Source organism: Babylonia areolata, chromosome 3, assembly GCF_041734735.1.
Source record: "Babylonia areolata isolate BAREFJ2019XMU chromosome 3, ASM4173473v1, whole genome shotgun sequence".
NCBI classification, from domain to species: Eukaryota; Metazoa; Mollusca; class Gastropoda; order Neogastropoda; family Buccinidae; genus Babylonia; species Babylonia areolata.
The window spans coordinates 57,243,986-57,268,765 of record NC_134878.1 but is presented as its reverse complement, the minus strand read 5'-3'; the positions used below and the strand labels follow the sequence as shown (position 1 = coordinate 57,268,765).

Genomic DNA, 24,780 nt, shown 5'->3' with positions numbered 1-24,780 from the left:
ATTGTTAGAACTGTTTGTAGTGTATCGTACATCAATTTTCACTGAAGTTAGTGAAAGTGTGTGTGTGTGTGTGTGATATAAAGAATTAGTCATATTTTGCATCTGTCTCGATGTTTTTCTTGTGGTGGGATCGAACTGATAAGTCAAACCACACAACTGCTTAACAAATCTTTATTCTAATTAATATTGGAAATCCCATTAATTACCAACATTAGGGTGACAATATACAGTGCGCATGTACACTTAAGTACGCCAACAAACATTCAAAGAAAGAAACCAGTATACAGAGAGAACAATGTAATAAAACAGAACAGCGAAATGCCAATTTCCATTTACTGTTTCTTTTATTTCTCAATTTGGAGCATAAAATATCTGTCAAGGCACAAAATTATGGTTCAGATTACAAAACATGACAACACAAATAAAACCATGCATGTTATATGCACAGTTATAACTGGTAACTTGCACACATTTTACAACACCCTTTCCTCTAATACAGTTATTCATGACTGAATGCTTAAAACTACTTATTGTGTGATGAGGTTTAAGCAATTGCTGGGAGATCGGAAAAATCTCCACCCTTTACCCACCAGACGCCGTTACCAAGATTCGAACCGGAGACCCTCGAATTGAAAGTCCAACGCTTTAACCACTCGGCTATTGCGCCCATCATGTTTGTGTCTGATCCTGTGGTAATTTATCAAGCACATTCCGCAAAAGCCTTATGCTTGACTCAAGTTCCTGCATTCAGTTATAAGATGTTTCACATTTGGAACCTAGGCACACATGAAGATCCACATACACAGATCCACAAACACCCATATTATAAACATGTACATGACACCGCATTTTACACACATAATAATTATATGCTCTTTCAAACACACATATGAATAGTTATCAAATCACTTATTCAATGATAACAATGCCACTAAAATTTGATAAATGTTTTGATTCAAATGGAGTTATATTTAACAAGAGAGGCAAGGCCTTCAAGACTCACTTGTGATACACTTCCAACTTTCCATCACATGTTATCGTGTATTGTCCATTGAATTTAGGATTGAACGGACAGGTCAACAACTGGAAACAAAATGGCGTCGTTCGTGTTCGCGAAGAATATTAGCATGCGCTTTGAATGTGTATAAATATGTGTACGCAATTGATTTTTAACCATGACCTTCAGGGCTCAGCCAACAGATCTGTAAAGTCCACTCGTCATATTGATTTCAGTATTTTCCGAAAAAGACCACTTGGGTGAATGAACATAGTGAAAGCCCTGTACACTGAGAGTAAAACACACAAGCTTTTTATGTATTCAGTATAATTTCAAAATGTAATGTTTAAGATGAGAAAGATCAGTTTAAAGCAAATTAAGTCCCCTAGCATTAATTACAGAGTAATTTCCCTTATTTACTATCTCCACCAAAACGTTTCAAAATAAATAAAACTTCCATGCTTAGCAAAAGAAGTTCCTGTTTGAACAAAAAATGATAATAATGACTCCTCTTGTTGTTGTGTCAGAATATCAGATCAAAGTGCCAAGTTTAGAGAATACAAAAAATATAAATATAAAAGTAAATGCAGTTTGCATATAATTAGGCTTCATTTTTTATTTTTTTGTGCCCATCCCAGAGGTGCAATATTGTTTTAAACAAGATGACTGGAAAGAACTAAATTTTTCGTATTTTCATGCCTAATTTGGTGTCAACTGACAAAGCATTTGCAGAGAAAATGTCAATGTTAAAGTTTACCTCGGACACACAGACACACAGACACAGACAACCGAACACCGGGTTAAAACATAGACTCACTTTGTTTACACAAGTGAGTCAAAAATTGCAAGACATACAAAAGTGGATGAATAATAACTTTAATGTTAACTAATCTTCAACCATGAAACAAAATTTGTGAAAATATAAGACTTTTTTTTTTTTTTTTTTACTTAAAAATTTTTTTCTTCCAAAAACATGTATACAATACAGAGAATAGTATGAAAAAAATATAAGACTTTAATGATGTATTAGGAATGCAACTGCAAAAAGGGATATGAATTTTAAACCACGCTCATGTACAAGCTGTTCACCTGAAAAATATTATTGAGTAAATACAACAATATTGATATCAACTGTCTAAAACACCAATGAAAGCAGACAACTCTGAAATACATGTCGCAATGTAAAGAAAATGTACTTAAAAAAAAAAAGATCCTGTATCTGATGTTGGAAGATCATGCAGTGATTGGAATAATCGGCTGGAAGACCCCATAACATTGCAATCTGTATAAAAAAAAAAAAAAGTATCTTGATCATGATAATGTTCATACATGTGGAACAAAAGACAAGAATATGAGGACGGATGAAAGACAGAAAACTGGGGAAAAAAAGAGAGAAAAGGGGTAGCAATGGATTTTCAAATCTGGTCCCAGAACTTTTAGATTTTAGGGAGAAGGCACAAGGGGAAAAAAAATCGGTATAAAAACAGGTGGCATTATGCATAACTAGTTTCTGGTATGATATCCTTTTTCACCATATTGATAACAGGCTGCCAAAGTGAATCATCAGACACAATAAAGATGCATCTTTTATAAGCAAAACCAGCGAGGATGCCAACCAACAATACAGAAAAGTCAGGGATATGTTGCAGATTTAACTGCTGAAATAAATATATAAATAAATATATAGATCTGTGATATTAAATAATGCTTTCACGTGTAAAACCGCCTCCATGATTATGTCTGGAATGTCTTACAGAACACACACATGCACACGCACACACACACTCCCACATTCACCCATGCATTCCACCTTTGCCACACTCTCTTTTGCAAAAATCAGTCTACTTGCACAATTGACAGCAGTCTTCCTTCAAAGAAACCAACAGTTATTGACCATAAACATAGTAAACAAAAACTGTAGCTGTAAAATGTTACTTTATGGGCATCATAGCACTTGTTGAATACACAAAGAGCCCTGTACTTTAAAAAAACAAAATGAAACAAAAAAACAAACAATAAAAGGAACAGATCCTGGACCTTTCATGCACACAAAGCATCTTCATAAATACATTTAGTTCACTATATTACAAACCACAACTAAAACTTATTGCAGCATATTCAGTTAACATACAGAAAGTCATGGAGTTTCTCTGATACAAGGGTACAGCATGTCTAAAATACCATGGGATTTCCATGACAAAAAAAAAACCCAACAAAAACGGACAGTCTCGGTGACAAAATGTTTGGTCTGCACCCTTGGTGCACATCCAAAATGGTAACATCAAATAAAGGAAGCAGACAAGAAAAAATATTTTTTTTATAGACAGGATTATTTACAAACTGAAAAAAAACAACCAAGCTATCAAAAATAAATAAATGTCTTGCCCATGCATCCACACACATCATCAAGATATGTCATCTTGTCACAGTATTCATATTGTGTTAAATGTTGTTCCCCTTTGGTAAAATTGGGTGAGAATAACATGCACCATGAAAAAGGTGGGACCATGGAGGACGTAAACAGTGAGGAAGACAACGGAGTGAAGGCACTGTTGGGACAGGTGTGTAGCAGCAGTTTCAGTTTCAGGAGGCGTCAAAGTGTTCAGACAAATCCATGTACACAACAACACATCTGCTAGGCAGATGCCTGACCAGCAGCATAAACCAACATGAACAGTCAGACCTCGAGTACATGTGTACATATTTGTGTACCTATCAGAGTGGATTTTTCTACACAATCTTGCCACAGGACTACCTTTTTGTTGCCATGGGTTTTTTTTCAGTGCACCGGGTGTGTGTGTGGTTGCACACAGGACCTCGGTTTATCGTCTCATCAGAATGACTAGATGCTGTTCGATTTTCCAGTCAAACTTGGAGAAAGGGTAAGACCAGAATCGAACCCACATCCTCATGAACACTGTATTGGCAGATGAGTGTCTTAACCATTCTGCCCTCTTCCTCTCTAGCAGTATTAGTGGTAAGTTGTAGTTGTAGTTGTAACAATGCATTAATTTTTTTGACTTGCCATGGTTAGTATGCTGAATCCTTTCTTTGTGAGGATCTGATGTCAGAGTATGTCAAGTTGTTTTTTCATCCAAAAGTAGGTAACTTATTTTCAAAGTATAATAATTAAAAATCATAATTAACATTAAATTCATCAGCCCATATGTAATGAAACAAGTGTGTGTGTGTGTGTGTGGGGGGACATGTCTGAGTATGTCCATGTGTGTGTACTTGTACAGATATGTAGGTGTATGTGTGCTTATAAATATGCATGAACGCACGCTGAGATCGAAACTGTTATTTATATGTATGCACTAGCATGTACTTTGTAATTTAACTGAAGCTCTGGTCACAATGATTCTGTGCACTCTTATGGCAGTGCAAAGGCACTTCGTTTTCAGAAACATATAAGTGAGAGAAGAAAAAAAAAACCACACTGAAAAGGACGGAAAAAGGACTGTTTCCTGAAGGATCAGTTCTCTCAAAGGCGTCAGTGGATTTTCATCAGGTACTGACACTGTCAAAATGAACATGTGAGTAAATGTATGCGAGCACCATGCATGTGCATGTAGTCGTACATGAGTTTGTTGGCAACAATAAGGGGCACAGGCACAGGCTACAACAATCTCACCTCCCATTGCACATATCAGTTGCCTGCTCTTAAAAAACAAAACAAAAAAAACCACCACCAAACTTCTACACACACTTTTTGTATGGTTGGAATAACAAATTAATGTGGATAAGCAGTTGTTCAGTACCAGTGTCTGGAAGTTTAAGAAGCTTAAAACGAATCAGTCATAACTGTAAGCAGTTGTACAGTATTCACGGATGGATGGAAGTGAAAAATCAGTGAATAAAAGAGTAAAAACTGCATGTTTGCTTTTGGATAATTTGTAAAACTTAAAAAAACACACAAAAAAACAACAAAGAATGGCATGTAGAAACCACGGTAATGAAATATGCATGTCTTATTTGTATTTGCATTTTCTTTTTCATCACGATAGATTTCTCTGTGTGAAATTTGGGCTGCTCTCCCCAGGGAGAGCGCGTTGCTACACTACAGTGCCTCCCATTTTTTTGGTGTTTTTTTCCTGTGTGCATTTTTATTTGTTTTTCCTATCAAAGTGGATTTTTCTACAGAATTTTTCCAGGAACAACACTTTTGTTGCCCTGGGTTCTTTTATGTGCGCTAAGTGCATGCTGCACACAGGACCTCAATTATCGTCTCATCTGAATGACTAGCGTCCAGACCACCACTCAAGGTCTAGTGGAGGGGGAGAAAATATCGGCGGCTGAGCCGTGATTCGAACCAGCACACTCAGATTCTTCTCGTTTCCTAGGCAGACGCGTTACCTCTAGGCCATCATTCCACTTGTCTGCTATTAAGATCAAACTCGAACGTCTTTACATCAATCAGTATTTGCAAAGACAACACTGATGAAAATCTCAAATCAGAAGCAGATGGGAAACATGGCATTGGGGCATATCCAAATGAATATGACCCTCTCAGCATGCTGTGTTCACAGTCTGAAGTATGTGATAACAAAAAAAACAACAGCCTTTTGATTCAGACATATTTGTCAGTGACTGCACAAACGAGCAAAACCAATAGCTCTGAACATTTTCTAACCTCAAAACTTTCTGGCACAATGGAACTTTTTAATACTCTTTTCACCTTTCCCTGCTGCGGTGAAATCAGCATTAACTCGATTATGGAAAGACGCAAGATACCTGCCTAAAGGACTGGAGATTAACGACCAATTAGCTTTTGCTATAAAGGTCAAACGAGAGAGACATATGGCAAGCACTGCTTTCATAACCATATATTTTTTTAACTCTTCTGTTATGCACCACTGTTTCTTCACCACACTCCAGTTTCAGACCCATCATGTTTTTGATCCTTCGCTGGCTGCCGTCAAGTCTTTCTCTCCCCCTGATCCACGACTTCTGCGTCCAGAGTCTGTGGGCACAGGGCTGGTCTCCCCGAGCAGCTTGGCCCCATTGATTCCGCGGGCGGACACTTTGCTGGGTCGCACCAGGAGGCCGTGGTTGGGCTTGCAGGTGAAGTAGCGTCGGCCCTGTACGCTCCCATCGTTTCTGCCTTTGGGCGTTCGCAGCTCCACTCCTATCCACGTGCCATCCGCAAAATCTGTTGTGCCGATGTAGCGAATGTTGCCTGCAATCATCACACAGTCAACATCTGCGTTTTAAAAAAGTGAAGACACTCTTCGTAGAAGATTTTTTGTTTTTTAAGTCTCTTCAAGATTCATACCAAGTCACATTTCAAGTACATAAAATGATTTGACTCTGAAACTAATGCTGCAAGATGTTTTTAGGAAAGAAAGCATGAGAGAACAATCTACCTGTTATCCAGTCTGAAACCTAAACAGATCTCGATACCAGCATGAATCCTCATCCTTGTTCACAATAAAAAGGAGTCTCTAATTCTGTGGCCTGTCACGCACTGATTTCCTGGTGACCTTAGTTTCAATGTCCCTCCCTTCACTGTAATGCCTGTGGTGATTTCACATCAAAGTGTTTGGTGTCAGCACTCTCATGGGGACTGGGATGGGTTGGCAATTTCCACTCCATGCAAGACAATCCAATCCAATCTGAAAGAACACCTCTTGGTAATGACACACAAGATTGTGGCAGAAAATCCTTGGTGTGGCAGTGTACTGAGGAATCTGGATGAGAAGCATGGTGGTGATGTCACTGTCACTGTCACTGGTATGGAAAGCAGCAAGGCAAAAACGGGAAACGTAAATTTCCTGCCAAGTCTGCTTCACTTGCCTCACCCGCTGCTGGCCCAGTCTCAGCATGTTAGTGCATATAAAACTGAAAGTAAAGCTCCAGTCCACACAAATGGGGAAAAGATGAAGAAGCATACACTGAAGAAATAAATTTGCTTTTCGTTTTCTTTTTTTTTTCTTTTTTTTTTTTTTAAACAGGAAAGAACTGTCTCCCCTGGGGACTGCCAGTGATAACGCTGCAGCAGACGATAATGAGGATGGCTCTGAAACGAAGGTTCGGGATGAGTGGCATGAGAATAGCGCCATTGAAATCGGATGTATAATGGGTCAGAAAAGAAGAAGAAATGTCGTCAATATAAATAGACACTGCAATTGTGTGTGTATGTGTGTGAGTTCGTGTGTGTGTGTGTGTTGGCAGACAGATGTCTACATGCACACATATGCACTTGTAAGAGCTTGTGTCTTAGTATAAGTGTGGGCATGTTTCTCTCTTCTGTTTAAAAAACAACCACCCCACCGAAAAAAAAAACAACAAATGGAGGAAGCAGCAAAAAGACAAAACTCGCACAAATTCAATAAACAAAGATTTACCCAGTTCATTGTTGCAGAAGACACTCATGCCCACTTCCAGCGTGAAGGACTGATGAGATCCTGGTGTCCTGACAATGCTGGAACTGTTCTTTGGTCTGTTGATACAAATCAATCAACAACTTCAATTAAGCAACACTGAGGGACTGTGTAAGATGGTTCACATTGTCAGTAAATATTAACTTTTTTTTCATTAATATTTTGAAATAAACTTGCTTACACATGATCTTTTTGATAAAACAAAACATATTTGAACATTCACAAGCAATTGGAAATGTCAAATCTCAAGAAATGGAATCCAAATTCCAGGCTGTCTTTTATAATCTATTAGTTGAAAGCATAGGTGAAAATGTTCAGAGGTTAGCACATGATCTTTTAAGTGTGTGTGTGTGTGTGTGTGTGTGTGTGTGTGATGCCTGTGACTGTGTACACCATACTTTTTGGCCTATCAGACATTACAGCCCATGAAGCGCACCCCCTGATTTTAAAGAAAAATGTCATTTTGAGCATGCATAAGGCACAGACATCCGATAAGCTGCACACGCCGTTAAGTGGAAGTCTTCAATTATGACTCTGCTGACACCAGAAGTTTCTGTGTGACCAGCAATTTTTTTCTTCGTCTCCTTGTTGACTCAGCTTAATAACTTTGTTCATCTGCTCCATTATCTGCTTTTTTTGTTTGTTTGTTTACACTCTCCTTCCACCCACACCCCCCCCAATTTTACAGCCTTCATTTTGAATGCACAGTGTTGTAAAGCCCCAGTTCATTAACTTGTTCAATCAGATTCCAGTCTGCTAGCCCTGATTTCAGTCGCGTCTACCATTTTCCTTTCCGTTTTGCTTTCAAAAAGCAATCAGTTCATTGTTCTGATTTCTCTACTTTCATGACATAGATTTATAATATTATAACTAAGCCAGATGCTCTCTTTTTCATGGCCTAAGGGCAAATTAAGGGATCATGTTCACTTGTTATTAGGTGTAAATATGCGATTTTGATTCAATTTGATATGAGGGTGAACATAAACCATGTTGAATCGAACAGTGGCAAGACTGAAGTTTGCTGTTCAGCCCGATTGTGTGCGTTTATTGTGATCAATGATGTTGTCATGTACTGAGTTTGATGTGACAGGTGGCACCCAGAGGTATTCAGAATTTTTAGACATAGATACCGTGCATACAGCCAATAAGATGCACGGGGTCAGATCTGAGTAAAACAAAGTGACCACCTATAGGCCAAAAAGTATTGTATGCATTCATGTGTGTGTGTGTGTTGCGATGCACGTGTTGTGTTCGTGCAAATATTCCTAAGTATCATCAACTGCTTAATTTGATATTGTATTTCTATTGTGAAAATTTCAATTTGAATGGTAGTGTTAGTAAATACTGTCATCATCTCCCATTTAGTTCTCAAAGTAATAAGAATCCTTTCCAAAATTTAATAAATATGTACAACACTTCATCAAAACTGTATAGAGGTGTTAAACTGCTTCGTTTAATCATCTACACATTTGTTGATTCATGATCTTATATGTCCATTCCTATATTCAATACCTCCATTATGGCTTTGTTTGTTTAATAATAAAATTATTTCATAATTAAATTGTGATTATACTTACGATTTTGTTGGCGTTTTTCTATGAGCTGTGTGAAGAAGAAAAAAAACCAAAGAAAACAACACCACAGGTTAGGAATATCCAAAATTACATAAGAATAAACAGTTGACATGTAAACATTTCTGATAATATAAACTTAACACTGTAACATTTTTGTCACTTTCTCAGAAACAACTTTACAACCAGATATAGGGACATATTTCTTGTTTCCTCACAGACATAGCAAAGACTTCATAACACAAAGGTTGTCCTCACATCAGAAAACAAAAAGACACCTGTCTCTGAAAACAAAGATCCCTTTCATGTCTGACGGCCTTGTACATTTGCATGCACTCATGCTCACCACCCCCCCCACCCCACCCCCAAGCCCTCCCAACATACAGATCAAAATTACCTCCCACATAAATTGTGCTGACTGGCATATAAATATGCAGACAGAAAATGAAACGAAACAACAACAACAACAAGAGAGGCAAGGCCTTCAAGACTCGCTTGTGATAAATTAAGTCCCCTAGCATAAATTACAGAGTAATTTCCCTTCTTTACTACCTGCACCAAAACGTTTGCAAAATAAATAAAAATTCCATGCTTAGCAAAAGACGTTCCTGTTTGAACAAAAAATGATAATAATGACTCCTCTTGTTGTTGTGTCAGAATATCAGATCAAAGTGCCAAGTTTAGAGAATACAAAAAATATAAATATAACAGTAAATGCAGTTTGCATATACTTAGGCTTCTTTTTTAAAATTTTTTTGTGTCCATCCCAGAGGTGCAATATTGTTTTAAACAAGATGACTGGAAAGAACTGAATTTTTCCTATTTTTATGCCAAATTTGGTTTCAACTGACAAAGTATTTGCAGAGAAAATGTCAATGTTAAAGTTTACCACGGACACACAGACTCACGGACGGACACACACACACACACACACACACACACACAGACCACCGAACACCGGGTTAAAACATAGACTCGCTTTGTTTACACAAGTGAGTCAAAAATAACTGGGGTTCAGTTTGGAGTTGGTCATCAGTCATTTACACATACAAATTTGATACAATATGTCGGCCAACCAGTCACTTATTGGACTTATTATTCACCAACAAGTTAGTCAGCCAAACAGACCTTTTGTAGGTTTCTCTCAATCTCCTGCTGACTCTTACACAAAGTCATCATTACTAAACTTAACTTCTTGTATGCTATGCTTCCTACTAAAGTTAACTTCTTGTATGCTATGCTTCCTACTAAAGTTAACTTCTTGTAAGCTATGCTTCCTACAAAAGTTAACTTCTTGTATGCTATGCTTCCTACTAAAGTTAACTTCTTGTATCTATGCTTCCTACCAAAGTTAACTTCTTGTATGCTATGCTTCCTACCAAAGTTAACTTCTCGTATGCTATGCTTCCTACTAAAGTTAACTTCTTGTATGCTATGCTTCCTATAAAAGTTAACTTCTTGTATGCCGTGCTTCCTACTAAAGTTAACTTATTGTATGCTGCCGTGCTTCCTATTAAAAGTTAAGTGAATAAGTCACCCACAAGAAGACTGTAACAAAAGAAATGAGTCAAAGATAGTTGAATTTCCTTGTTATTTTCTTCTTCTTCTTCTTTTTTTTAAATATTTTTTTAAAAATTTTTTATTTATATTTTAAAGTTACCTTGTATCTTTTTGTCCACTTTCTCTGACACAGTTCCCCAGCTGATGGTGTCCAAAGACTCGGTGGAACTGAACTGACGGTCACCAAGTCTACGAAAAAAAACAACAGGAAATAAACAAGTGTCAGCATCACAATAAAAAACAACAACAAAAACAAAACAAAAACAAAAAACAACATCAATCAGTGTAAACAAGCCCTCTTCCTTCAACGACCTAAATCTTGTGAGCACAGGAACTACTGACTGAAACAATGTAACATAAACATTTTTAGATAAGGGGTAAAAAACTTAAGAAATTTCAGAATTTCTTTTCAGAAAAAAAAGGAACAAAAAAGATTAGTGAGAAAGACCGGGAAAGAGAGAGAGAGAGAGAGAGAGAGAGAGAGAGAGAGAGAGGTGTGTGTGAAATGTTCACTGCATTTATATATTGTAGATCACACCTGGTGAGAACTGTACAACTTCTCTCCAAAAGCATAAGACTTTCTACCATTTTAGCCAAAATACACAAAAGATTATTAAGCGTGATCTCTTTACATTCTGCTTGTGTGACATGCATTCATTTTTCCAGTCTATATTTCATGCTTAATCAGGGGAAAAAAAGAGAATAACTTCTGCTGAATTTTTAGCTTTACTCATTCAATGACTTAAAAAATGTAACTTAGCAATGAAAGGTCTTTAAAGAGGTAAATTCCTACAATGGACTTAAAAGCTATCTGAGTTTTACAGGGCATCCATAATAACAGTAAATGCACAAAACGCTTTCTCAATACATCTGGAAAAAAAACAAAACAATCAAAGATGCACATACACAAACACACTGTGGTGGCAGAAGTTACAAACATTAAAAATGTTTACCTGAATAGTGCCATAATTTTTCTGAATGATGAACTGCTACATGATAAATGTTGCCAGGCAAAACTTATATCAAGCCCAACAATGGCATTAATCTCAATGAAGGTAAAATAAATCCCACTATCAGCATCAAATCAAGATAACCCCAGACCAATAATTATGTGACAGTCGGTCCACATCACTAGCAAAATATAAAGATATCACCAGTGATTTCTTCCTTTGGCCCCCAAACTTGAAAACAAATGAATACAAGCACTCTGGATCTCTGACTGAACACATATATATATGCAAAAAACAACAACAGCAACAACAAAACCCACCCCAAAAGCCAAAAAAAAACAACAAAACCAAAAAAAAAAACCCAACCAACCAAACAAACAAAAAACCACCACCACCACCACATAACCAGATCTGTACAGGTGATAACATCCATTCCATAAATACTCCTCTGACTAGGAATGAAAACATGAAGCTCTACATCCCCAAAATACCCATTCATATGGAGAGAAAAGAGGGAGGGGCAAGAGAGAGAGACAGACAGAGACAGAGACAGAGAGAGACAGAGAGAGAGAGAGAGAGAGAGACAGACAGACAGACAGACGGACCAAGAACAAGCCTATCAAAACCAAACCAAGCACAAAAAAAGAAAGGCATTTTTTTTTTTTTTTTTTTTTTATGAGTAAGATCAAGGATCAACATTCACAGTTCAGTTAAAAAAACAACAATGAAAAACAAAACCCAACAAAACAAAAATGCCCAAAGAGATCCTGCATATAAATATGGACAAAAGAAAGAAACTGCATGCTGCGAAAAATGCACTGCATGATTTTATTCCAACAGTTTGTCCTCCAGTCCAGAGAAATAATGAGTGAAAATGAAATATACTAGGATAAAGGGGTTTCATAAGATTTCCATGTTTTAGCAATGGTGCTAATCTTCAAGGGATGGGATCAATCCTAAAATGAAAGGATTCTGATGGACAACAAAACATCAGCGAGAACTGAAAGCAATACACATGCATAGGACCTGCACCATCACCCTTTCAGAGAAAAAAACAGAAGATGAAATCTGCCCCCATTGAATCTTTATTCAAGCATAATTAAAACTGTTCAGCTACGCTGTATAAAATGATCTCTACCACCATAAAAACAAAACAAGTGGCTCTCTGGGTATTTGTGAAACTTGCCTCCTTCGCACCCTTGCATTGCTTAACATCTGTTGTCGAAAGAGTCGCATGCTGCAAAAACAGCCATCTTCACAGTCAAGAAAAGTACTAAGTTTTGTGAAGCTCTTTCTTGCAAGACTGAATTATTGTATTTTTAAATTCAGTTGTTGTTTTTTTCATGTGACTGAATGGTATAGAACATGCTCATGCAAGTATCTGCTCCACATACATGAATATTTGCTACTTGCTGGGCATGTTTTGTGCACGTGTGTGTGTGTGTGTGTGTGTGTGTGTGTGTGTGTGTGTGTGTGAGTGTGCGCATGTGTGTGTGTGCACGCGTGGGAGTATGTGAGGAAGGGAAGAAGTAAACTACCCAGAGTAAAGAAATCTAAGAGTTGATCAAATGACTGAGTGAGTAAAACAGTCTGTGTGTTAGTTTTATGCCTGAATGGTTAGTGAAGTTCCTTTTTTTGGTCTTCTTCTGTGAAACAAATGAAACTGGATATCTATATCACAGGTTACATGATTCTACAGACAACATGTAGCTGCACTGCCCATTCCTTAATCTCTTACTGCATGGGATAACCACAAATTCTATCTTTAAAAAAAAAAAAAGTTAAAAAAAAAATCAATCGTCATGTTTTTCAACAGAGATGTTGAATGTTAACCAGTATGTTCAAATACTTATCAAAGTTCTTGTTGGTAAGCATTACAAATCAGAGCATAAGAGAATTTATCTTACAATAGAATACAATACAAAACAAAACAATACATCTTTATTCATCCATTTGGAAATTAAACTGTGCACGCACAGGCTTGCCACTCACTCTACACAATACCTCAGCCAACAGTCTTTGAGACACTCTTTCTGGCCACACAGTCTAAAATCTGAACTGTGGCTCAGTCATTCATTACAAGAATCACACACTATATTACAAACACTGGAAATATTTGGAAACAAAGCTGATGAGGACACATCTGCCGGGAAAACAAACAAAGACAGCATCTGAGCAGAAAATAGCCTCGACCACAACAACGTTATCTCCGAAAGACAGGAGGACAAGCCACAACTGACTTACTTCTGGATGCGATTCAGAGGAGCGAACACACCGTGCTTGGGACGACAGGAAAAGTAATGGACACCTGCCACGGAGCCGTTGTTTTTGCCTGCAGGCTGGTCCAGTTCCACACCAAACCAGACACCTGGAAACCATTCAAACACGACATTGTTTTTTGTGGGTTAAATTTGTTAAAAAGAAAAAAAAGAAAGTTTCTTTTGTTTATCCAATGCTGAATATCTGATGCCATTATACTTCTTTCCAGTCCTAACCAACAAATAAACTTAACCAAAGAAAGTGAATAAAATGAAAACCTTTGGTGCAAAAAAAAAAAGAAGTCAATTAAAGATAAACACTGGGAAAAAAATGGACTGGATAACTTTTAGCAGCTGTATACAGACAACTCTCTCTCTCTCTTCTTTTTGCCTTGTTTCAAAATTCTTTTATGAACGCAAACAATGGATTAAAAAAAAAGAAAAGAAAAAAAGATTATGCTTGCTTCATTTAGTTTCTTCTAAAGGATGACCAATATGCAAACACACAGACACAGACACATACACACTCAAAAAAAAAAAAAAAAAAAAAAAAAAAAAGAGAGAAAAACAATTCTAAAGGAGTTAAATAAATATTATGTCCCTTCACATATCAACTATTATGAGTTGTTTTTCCAGACCCTTTTTATTATTGAAAAAAATTCTTTAATTATCTGATTTTTAGTGTATTTATCAATCTTTGAAATTACATTGATTAAAGATTACACAGTGGAATGCCTCCTTCAAGACAAGTATGAATCACTGTATAATACATTCAGCACAGCTTGTGACAAGTTTAGAGTGGAAGAACGAGCGACTGAAACAGGAGCTGAGGGGTACACGCAGAGAAAATATGCAGATGCACATGCATGTGCATATACATACTGTGTGTGTGTGTGTGTGTGTGTGCGCGTGCGCGCGTGTGCGTGTGTGTGTGTGTGCATGCTCTTGTGTATGAACATGCATACATGCGTATATGTGTGCATCTGCAGTAATGCATGTTATTTTATGTTAAACATACCATCACTGAAGAAATCCATTGCCACCGCACAACATTATGAAGCTCTAGCTATCTTCAACACAACAAAGAGCACCAAACACCAGTCACCAGCCCCGTTTACGCTTTCAGTTTCTCAAGGAGGCATCACTGCTTTCAGACAAATCCATGACGGGCGCAATAGCGGTGTGGTTAAAGCGTTGGACTTTCAATCTGAGGGTGCCAGGTTCAAATCACGGTGACGGCGCCTGGTGGGTTAAGGGTGGAGATTTTTATGATCTCCCAGGTCAACATATGTGCAGACCTGCTAGTGCCTGAACCCCCTTCGTGTGTATATGCAAGCAGAAGATCAAATACGCACGTTAAAGATCCTGTAATCCATGTCAGCGTTTGGTGGGTTATGGAAACAAGAACATACCCAGCATGCACACCTCCGAAAGCGGAGTATGGCTGCCTACATGGCGGGGTAAAAACGGTCATACACGTAAAAGCCCACTCGTGTACATACGAATGAACGTGGGAGTTGCAGCCCAAGAGCGCGGAAGAAGAAGAAAGAAGACAAATCCATATACACTACACCACATTTGATAGGCAGGTGCCTGATCAGCAGCATAACCCAACGTGCCAGTCAGGCTTTGAGTGCATGCATATATATATTTGTGTACCTTTCAGAATGGATTTCTTCTACAGAATTTTTTGCCAGAAGACAATACTTATGCTGCCATGGGTTCTTTTTCAGTGTGCCAGCTGTGTGCTGCACGCAACTCCTGGAGTTAAATCTCATCTGAATGACTCAGACACTCAGTTTGATTTTCTAGTCAAACTTGGGACAAAGGGTGAAACCGGGATTCGAACCCTGACCCTCATGGACATTGCATTGGCAGATATGCATCTTCACCGTTCCGCCACCTTTCTCCAGCCCACCAACACTGCCCTCCTACCCACCAGGAGCAAACTGCGTCTCCCCGATGAAGCGGACGGTCCCTTTGCGTTGCCCGGCCACAATCACTCGGTCCCCGACCTCCATTTCCCCAGAGTCTGACGCTGATGACGGGGGCCGAGACTTGCCCAGTCCTGTAAAAAAAAAAGAAAAGAAAAAAAAGTTAGATGGAAACCCTGCCTGGACAACCAGCCAGGACTCATCCCCTAAAGCCACACCACCTTCAATGAATCAAGACCACAGCCCTGAACAATTTGACTTTAACAGTGCTGGCCAGTATGTGTTAAACTCCACCCCACTGCAAACAACAAAAAACTACATAGATGTTACTTTTGTCTTGATGGAAGTGTAAAGTATAGTATTACTGCAGGTTCTCTGATGAAAAACAACAACAACCAACCAACCATTTATAAAGGGAAAAGTCACTGAGAAAAAGCAGTACCATCTGCTCCCATACAAGGTCCAGGATGACCAGACCAGAAACATCCTTCTTGACTGCATCCACTGTAGTACATTTTGAGACGGAACAGGAAAGACTTCACAGTAAGGGATAAACTGAATCAACATCCATCCCACAGATCCATTTTTCAGCCCTGTGAGCTCTGAGCACAGACAATGAGAAATCTGTGAGCTCTCAGGCCTGAGACTGACCATCACCTGTGAGTCCATGAACTGATAAACTGGTCAGCTTTGAGGACAAAGACTGACACATCCGTTAGCTTTGAGAACAAAGTCTGATACGTGTCATATTTGAGGACAAAGTCTGATACATATGTCATATTTGAGGAAAAAGTCTGAAACACATTTCATATTTCAGGACAAAGACTGATGCGTTTATCATATTTAGGACAAAGTTTGATACATCTGTCATATTTGAGGACAAAGTCTGATACATCTGTCATATTCAAGGATAAAATCCGATGTATCTGTTGTATTTGAGGACAAAATCTGATGCATATGTCATATCTGAGGACAAAATCTAATGCATTTGTCATACCTGAGGACAAAATCTGATGCATCTGTCATATTTGAGGACAACTGATATATCTTCATATTTGAGGACAAAATCTGATGCATCTGTCATACTTGAGGACAAAATCTGATGCATCTGTCATATCTGAGGACAACTGATACATCTGTCATAGACTGACAAAGACTGAGGGGAAGTTAAAGGACAAAATGGCGACAAAGACCTTGAAATAAAAGAACATAAATATGACAACTAGGATTTTAAAAAAAAATTACAATAAATGGAACATTAACAGGAACAATTGGGAAATACCAACACACTAGAAAAGAAACATGTTTTTCTCTTCCTCAACTGCTGCGAACGAAACTTGAGCCACCTGGGACAGGCCAGGACACCTACCTGTGTCGACCCGTGCGGTGACGTGGGAAACATCCACCACCTGCCCTTTGGTCTGTGCCAGGGGGGTGGGAGAGGGGTGGGCATGGGGTACCACTGGCGCCGTCCCTGGCTTGGCCACTTTGCTGATGGGGGCGAAGATCCCTGCGTGGTACCAGAAAGAGGAGAGAACTCTTACAATGGTCGTGAAAATTATATGATGCAGTGCGATACAAAACATTACAATGCAACCACAAAGTGGTAAAAAACAAAACATAAAAAAACCCACAAAAACCCCAACTAACCCAAAACAACACAGTACACTTGAGTAAAGTTAAAATGATAAATGCAATGCAGTAAAAAAAATGATAACAAAAATAAAATGAAATAACATAAATAAATTAAAAAATATAAAAAAAGGAAAACACTTATAGTACACTTGTGGAATGTTAAAAATATATCTTGTAAGCCATGAGCTTGGCCACAATGACTGGCAAACATCTTAATACTCAAATTTTACAGCCCCCACCCCCCTCCCAACCCATTAAACAAACAAATCCTCCCCCCCCCCCCCCCCCTTCTGTTTTCAAATGTACACAAACCCACACTGTACATTTTTTTGTTTTTCTGTTTGTTTCATTGAAAGAGACAAATCTATCAAACTGCTGTATCTACATTTATCGATCACTGCATACAAAAACTCTTTTTTTTTTCTCTCTCTCTTTGATGCTTAACTGATGTTGGTGTTCAATTTCGTTTGTATCTATTATCTGAGTCTCAACAGCTGTATGTTTTGTTGTTATTGTTGTTGGTGTTTTTTTTTGTTTTTTTTCAGTTTTTTGTTGTTGAACTTTCATGATTTGTTTGTTTCCACTCACCATGGTTGTCTGGACACTTGAAGTAGGAGATTCCTCCGACACTGCCATCGTTCTTGCCCACAGCTTCATCCAGCTCGATTCCCGCCCACACCCCTGAGGCAAACTCTGTGGGGCCGCAGTACCGCAGGAAGCCCGTCTGTGAACACACACACAGTCCCTGTAGTGCATAATGATAGCGCATGCATACACACACACACACACACACACACCATTTCAATAAAAAATAATAATAATGTACATTTATATAGCACCCTTTCTCTCTGAGAGCTCAAGGCACTTTACATGAAAGAAAAATATTACAAGTACATAAAACATTCATGACTGCTCTTTCTCAACCCCTCCCCCCCCCACCCCAGGCCCCCCCCTCCCAGGGAATGCCAAACACACGCACTAAAAACAAAATGAGTCCTTTCATAAGCCATTCCATCCACCTTTGTCCCACTGAAGACCACCTTTTTAAAAATTTCCTGGCCACAACATATTCTGAACAACAAAACAAAATGGCTACCAGGGAATGGTAAATATGCACCAAAAAACAACAACAACAAAAAACACAAAAAACCCCCACACTTCCAAAAGCCAATGTCTGAACCAACCTATGTGCCGCTGACAACAATCTTCTTTATTTCCTGGCCACAACATATTCTGAAGAACAAAAACAAATTGCCTTTCTGGGGAATGGTAAATGCACACACACACACACACACACACACACACACACACACACACAACACCAACAACAAACTTTCAAAAGCCAGTGTTCCAACCCACCTTTGTCCCGCCAGACGACAATCTTGTCCCCCAGGTGCAGTCCCAGAGCCTGCAGCATCACCTTGGACTGCACAAGGTCGTAGTTGGGCGGCGGCTTGGTGGGAGAGGGGGGCACTGCTTCCTGCAGTGTCTTGCGAATGCGCTGTGCCAGGCGTCCCATGTCTGAGTCCTTGTCAAAGTTACTTGGGTCCGGCACGCACTCTGGTATGATAGAGAGGGCGATGCAGAATTGTTCATGTATTTTGTAAAGTAACACTTTTAAATGAGGATGAAAGCATTTTTTTTTCTCTTTTTTTCTGGATGTATTCGTATTTCTTTTTATCACAACAGATTTCTCTGTGTGAAATTCGGGCTGCTCTCCCCAGGGAGAGCGCGTCGCTACACTACAGCGCCACCCATTTTTTTGGTATTTTTTCCTGCGTGCAGTTTTATTTGTTTTTCCTATCGAAGTGGATTTTTCTACAGAATTTTGCCATGAACAACCCTTTTGTTGCCGTGGGTTCTTTTACGTGTGCTAAGTGCATGCTGCACACGGGACCTCAGTTTATCGTCTCATCCAAATGACTAGCGTCCAGACCACCACTCAAGGTCTAGTGGAGGGGGAGAAAATATCAGCGGCTGAGCCGTGATTCGAACCAGCGCGCTCAGATCCTCTCTCGCTTCCTAGGCGGACGCTGTTACCTCTAGGCCATCACTCCATGTGTTTCTCGTTTGCAGTGATGTTTGACTGTTACAATGCTGTTACAATTACACACACACACCAAACATACACATGGTCATACATATACAGTATGCTTATAAACACCTGTCTGAAAAGGACCTTTTTGTATGGACTGAAAACAGGTAATTCACTGATGCATCTAATTCACAAAAACATTACACAGAAAAGCACACACATATAATACATGCATACACACATTTACACGTTTGTATGTAAATACACACACACAAACACACACACTCATCATCCACCAAGAGGAAATTCATTGATGCATTTAAGTCACATAAACATTACACACAAACACATGCATACATGCACACACACACATTTACACATTCATGCGTACACACACATGTTCACACACACACACACATACACAAACACATACAACACACACATGTTAACACCCCCCCCCCAACACACACACACAACACACATGTTCACACACACACACACACACACAATCATCACCCACCAAGAGGAGTTCTGCCCAGATCATCTTTACGGGTGGTGTTGGCCCCGTTCTGAATCAACACCTTGATGGCCTCGTGGGCCAGGTTGGAGGCTGCTATGTGCAGAGACGTACCGTTCTCAAACTCTGCACACGTACTTTCTATGTCTGCACAACAAACCAGAACAGCAGTTATCTTCATGTCCTCAGCAGTGCTATCCCACTCGAATCTCGGTAACGGTGCATGGTGGGTAAAGGGGGGTAGAGATTTTTCCAATCTCCCAGGTTGACATATGTGCAGATCCGCTAGTGCCTGAACCCACTTCGTGTGTACATGCACGCAGATGATCAAATATGCACGTTAAAGACCCTGTAATCCATGTCAGTGTTTGGTGGGTTATGGAAAAAAGAACATACCCAGCATGCACACCCCCGAAAATGGAGTATGGCTGCCTACATGGTGGGGTAAATAATATGTCTGTATGAGTATGTGTGTGCGTGACTGACAACTGACTGAATGACACAGGAAAACGAATGAGGAGTGTCCCATGGCAGCTGTCTGACAGCTCTACCCAGATAGGCAGCCCGTTGTATTATATACTACTATTTTTTTGTTGTTGCCACAACAGATATATCTGTGTGAAATTCAGGCTGCTCTCCTCAGGGAGAAGGCGTCGCTACACTGAGAGTGCCACCAATTTTTTCATATTTTTTCCTGCCTGCAGGTGTTTTTTTGTTGTTTTTTTTAATTTGTTTTCCCTTTTTTGTTGTGCAAACAAATGATTCCGTGTTTGTAAAGTGCTTAGAACTTGGTCTTCTTCGACCGAGGATAGGTGATATATATATATATATATACATATATATATATATATATATAAGTATCCACATCATCATACTGACAAAGCAATCGCCTCCGACACTCACCCAGCGCCCTGGTGGTCTTGAGAAGCACCTTCATGACGGCGCCCACGCTGAAGTAGGCGGCATAGTGCAGGGCCGTCATGTTGGTCCACCGACACCGGATGTTGACGTCTGCACCCTTGTCGATCAGGTCCGTGGCCACACGGGCTGCAAGGTCAGGGTCGCCGATGCCTGCTGCCCCCGCCTTGCTGGCATAGTGCAGCAGCGTCATGTCTGTCAGCCCGTCTCGGTCGTTGACGGTGGCACCGCGTTTCAGTATCTGAAGAGAGGGGGAGAGGTTGATGGTGAGAGTATGAATAGAACAGAATAGAATTAAACAGAGTAGAACAGAATCCCGGTCCTTGACTGTTTCAGTATCTGTCAGGGGGAGGGGTCAATGGTGAGAGTATAGAATCGAATAGAGCAGAATAGAACTGAATAGAACAGAATATAATAGAATTGGATAGAATATATGTCTTTATTATCAAGTGTACTGGGGTCAGAAGGAATACTGGGGAGGATAGTACATAAAAAGGTACCAAACATAAATCGATGGCGGTGGCACAATGTTTCAGTATCTGTCACGGGGAGAGGTCGATGGTGAGAGAATAGAATAGAATAGAATAGAACAGAACAGAACAGAATAGAATGTCTTTATCATCACAAGTGGACCAGGGCTGGAAGGAATATTGGGGTGGGGTGTGGGATAGTACATCAAAAGGTAACAAACATAAATTGTTGATGGAGGCACCACGTTTCAGTATCTGTCAGAGGAATAGAATAGAATAGAATATGTCTTTATTACCAAGTACACTGGGATCACAAGGAATATTGTGGTGGGGTGGGGGGGGGGGGGGGGGGGGGGACAGTACATAAAAAAGGTAAACATAAATTGAAAATCATAAATTTCCAAACACAGATTCAGTGGAAGTTTGGGCAGATACATACATGTGCAAATCAATTAAGAACTTGTGCATGCACATAAACACACTCACACACACACACACAGAGCCACAATTACACATTACATATGGACGGGGCTGATGACTAGATCTTCAGGTAAATGGTTGTTGATAGCACAATTTTTCTATGGTGGGCATTGCAATCTTAGGAATATTTTTTATTTTTTTATTTTTTTAAATGCCTGCATGCATGAACATTACATACATGCAAACACACATTTGACACATACACAAACCCCACTCCCCACCTTCACATCAACACCAACAACAACAACTCCAATAACTTACACATCCCTCCCCATCCCCCCTATACCCCCTCTCCAGCCCCACACTCCTCCACCTCACACCACCATACCCCCACTTCCTCCACAAGGTGCCCTGGGCAATGCAGTGTTGGTGAAGTCCACTGCCCCCCACCCCTGCCCCCCTTCCACACCCCCACCTTCACATCAACACCAAGCCCAATACCTACACATCCCCCCCCACCCCTATTCCCCATGTCTGCTCCCCCCCCCCTCCACCTTCACATCAACACCAACAGTGACACCAACACATCCCTCCCCATCCCCCATACCCCCTCTCCCACCCACACCACTCCTCCACACCACCCCCACCTCCTCCAAAAGGAGCCCTAGGCTCTGCTGTATCTGTGGAGTCCACTGCCAAACATCGACACCAACAGCAACCCCAATAATTTACACATCCCCACCCCATCCCCCATACCCACACCCTCTCCTCCCCCATCCCCCCCACTCCCACCCCCCTGCACCTCCACCCACTTATACCACCCCCACATGCACCACCTCCTCCACAAGGAGCCCTGGGCTCTGCTGTGTCTGTGAAGTCCACTGCCCAACATCAATACCAACAAAAACCGCGATACCTTACACATCCCATACCCCATACCCCCTCTCCTCCCCCACCCCCCACCCCTCCACTTCACACCACACCACACCACATGCCCCACCTCCTCCACCTCCTAGGTTCTGCTGCGTCTATGGAGTCCACTGCCCAACATCACTACCAACAGCAACCCCAAGTGCAGTGATGGCCTAGAGGTAACGCGTCTGCCTAGGAAGCGAGAGAATCTGAGCGCGCTGGTTCGAATGATGGCTCAGCCGCCGATATTTTCTCCCCCTCCACTAGACCTTGAGTGGTGGTCTGGACGCTAGTCATTCGGATGAGACAATGAACTGAGGTCCCGTGTGCAGCATGCACTCAGCGCATGTAAAAGAACCCACGGCAAAAAAAGGGTTGTTCCTGGCAAAATTCTGTAGAAAAATCCACTTCGAGAGGAAAAACAAATAAAACTGCACGCAGGAAAAAATGCACAAAAAAAATGTGTGGCGCTGTAGTGTAGCGACGCGCTCTCTCTACGGGGGGGGGGGGGGGGAGCAGCCTGAATTTCACACAGAGAAATCCGTTCGTGATAAAAAGGAACACAAAATAATAAAAAAAAATTACAAAAAAATACCTTACACATCCCATCCCCCATACCCCCTCTCCTCTCCATCCCCCCACTCCTCCACCTCACACCACCACCACCACCACCACCACCACATGCCCCTACCTCCTCCACAAGGAGCACTAGGTTCTGCTACGACTGTGGGGTCCACTGCCCAACATTAAAACCAACCCCGATACCTTACACATCCCCCCCAACCCCCATCTCCCCAACTCCTCCGCCTCACACCACCACCACCACCACCACCACATGCCCCTACCTCCTCCACAAGGAGCCCTAGGCTCTGCTGTGTCTGCGGGGTCCACTGCCGCAGGATGGCAAACACTTCGGACACGGACGTGGCGGGGTTGCCCAGGATGGTGCGGCAGCCGGTGCACAGGGGGTCAAAGAAGGACAGATCCAGACGCTGACAGTCCTCGCACAGGGGAGGGTCCACGCACGGGTGAATGACTGCTTTGGCCTTGTTGTTGGCTTGGGTGGTGGTGGTAGCCAGTGACGGTGGTGGTGAAGAAGGCCGTCCCCCCTCCTCCTCCTCCCGCTTCTTGCCTTCCCCATCGCCACCCTCTTCCAAGGTCATTCTGTTGTTGTTGTTGTTGTTTTTTTTAAACAAAAGAGATGATTGATGGTTAGCACTGAGTGAAAAAAAAATCACAAAAGCACACACACACGCACACACCTCAATTTTTACCATCAATAAAGATCATTTTGACTTGACTTCACACACACACACACACAAACACACACAACAACAACAACCAGCGATCAAAAAGAACAACAAATCTTCATTAACAAACAAATCAGAAAACGAGAACACTACAACCTTCACACAACCAATGAACAAACGACATTGCTCACCTACAATATTGCTCACCTACAATATCACCGCTAGCAATAAGAACACTGAAAAAAAAGCAGTATTTCTTTGTTTTCTCCCTAAAATGTTTTTTTTTTTGTTTTTTGTTTTTACTCATTTCTTTCTTTGTAGGTTTGTGGGGCTGCAACAGTGTAGGCATTTACATAAGCTTTTACCCTGATCTTGAGGCAGCCATACTCTGTTTTCAGGGATTCAATGTGACTGTGAGAATGATATAAAGAGCTGGGTTGGGAGACAGTGTATTCCAGCACAGTGATAATCTGCTGGAAAAGGAACACACTTCAGGACCTTTGAACAAGAAATGCACAGAATGCAGTATTGAAACCAGTACGGGTGTTTAACCCACAATTACTAATACTTAAAAAACAAAAACAAAAAAAACTAGCAAAGTACAGTGGCTTAAATATCAATCAGCCTCTACTTTCCTAAATGGTACCATTGTAAGTATTTCACATCTTTAATTCAACATTTGTTTTTAAAATGACCAACAAAAAACCAATGTTTGAAAAGATAATACCAAGGATAAAAAGTATATTGCTAAATTATATTAGTGCTCATCTCTTAAAAAGCACTCTTTTCATCTTCATTGTGTGTGTGTGTGTGTGTGTGTGTGAGAGAGAGAGAGAGAGAGACAGAGGGAGGATGTGTGTGCATACAGGTGATGAGCATGTTTTGACAGAGAACAAGATCACAGCTCTGATGCAGCATGTAACGTGCTGCGCATTTTCCACTTTTAGATCCACTGTTACTGTGCACACAT

At 40.5% G+C, this 24,780-nt stretch overlaps 1 protein-coding gene across 1 annotated transcript in view; it reads right to left on the bottom strand.

Annotated features, from left to right (window-relative positions):
* Window positions 1–238: 238 nt before the first annotated feature.
* LOC143280138 (CAP-Gly domain-containing linker protein 3-like) overlaps window positions 239–24,780 on the bottom strand; it is a 30,548-nt gene continuing 6,006 nt past the window's right edge. Inside the window, exons 3-14 of the mRNA XM_076584704.1 lie at window positions 23,406–23,724; window positions 20,744–20,999; window positions 19,844–19,987; window positions 18,622–18,848; window positions 17,877–18,012; window positions 17,023–17,163; window positions 15,659–15,787; window positions 13,706–13,829; window positions 10,612–10,700; window positions 8,958–8,982; window positions 7,345–7,439; window positions 239–6,176 (exon numbers count right to left, since the gene is read on the bottom strand). Of these exons, the coding sequence (XP_076440819.1) occupies window positions 5,887–6,176; window positions 7,345–7,439; window positions 8,958–8,982; window positions 10,612–10,700; window positions 13,706–13,829; window positions 15,659–15,787; window positions 17,023–17,163; window positions 17,877–18,012; window positions 18,622–18,848; window positions 19,844–19,987; window positions 20,744–20,999; window positions 23,406–23,724 (1,975 nt within the window). The 3' untranslated portion in view covers window positions 239–5,886. The remainder of the gene's footprint in view (window positions 6,177–7,344; window positions 7,440–8,957; window positions 8,983–10,611; window positions 10,701–13,705; window positions 13,830–15,658; window positions 15,788–17,022; window positions 17,164–17,876; window positions 18,013–18,621; window positions 18,849–19,843; window positions 19,988–20,743; window positions 21,000–23,405; window positions 23,725–24,780) is intronic.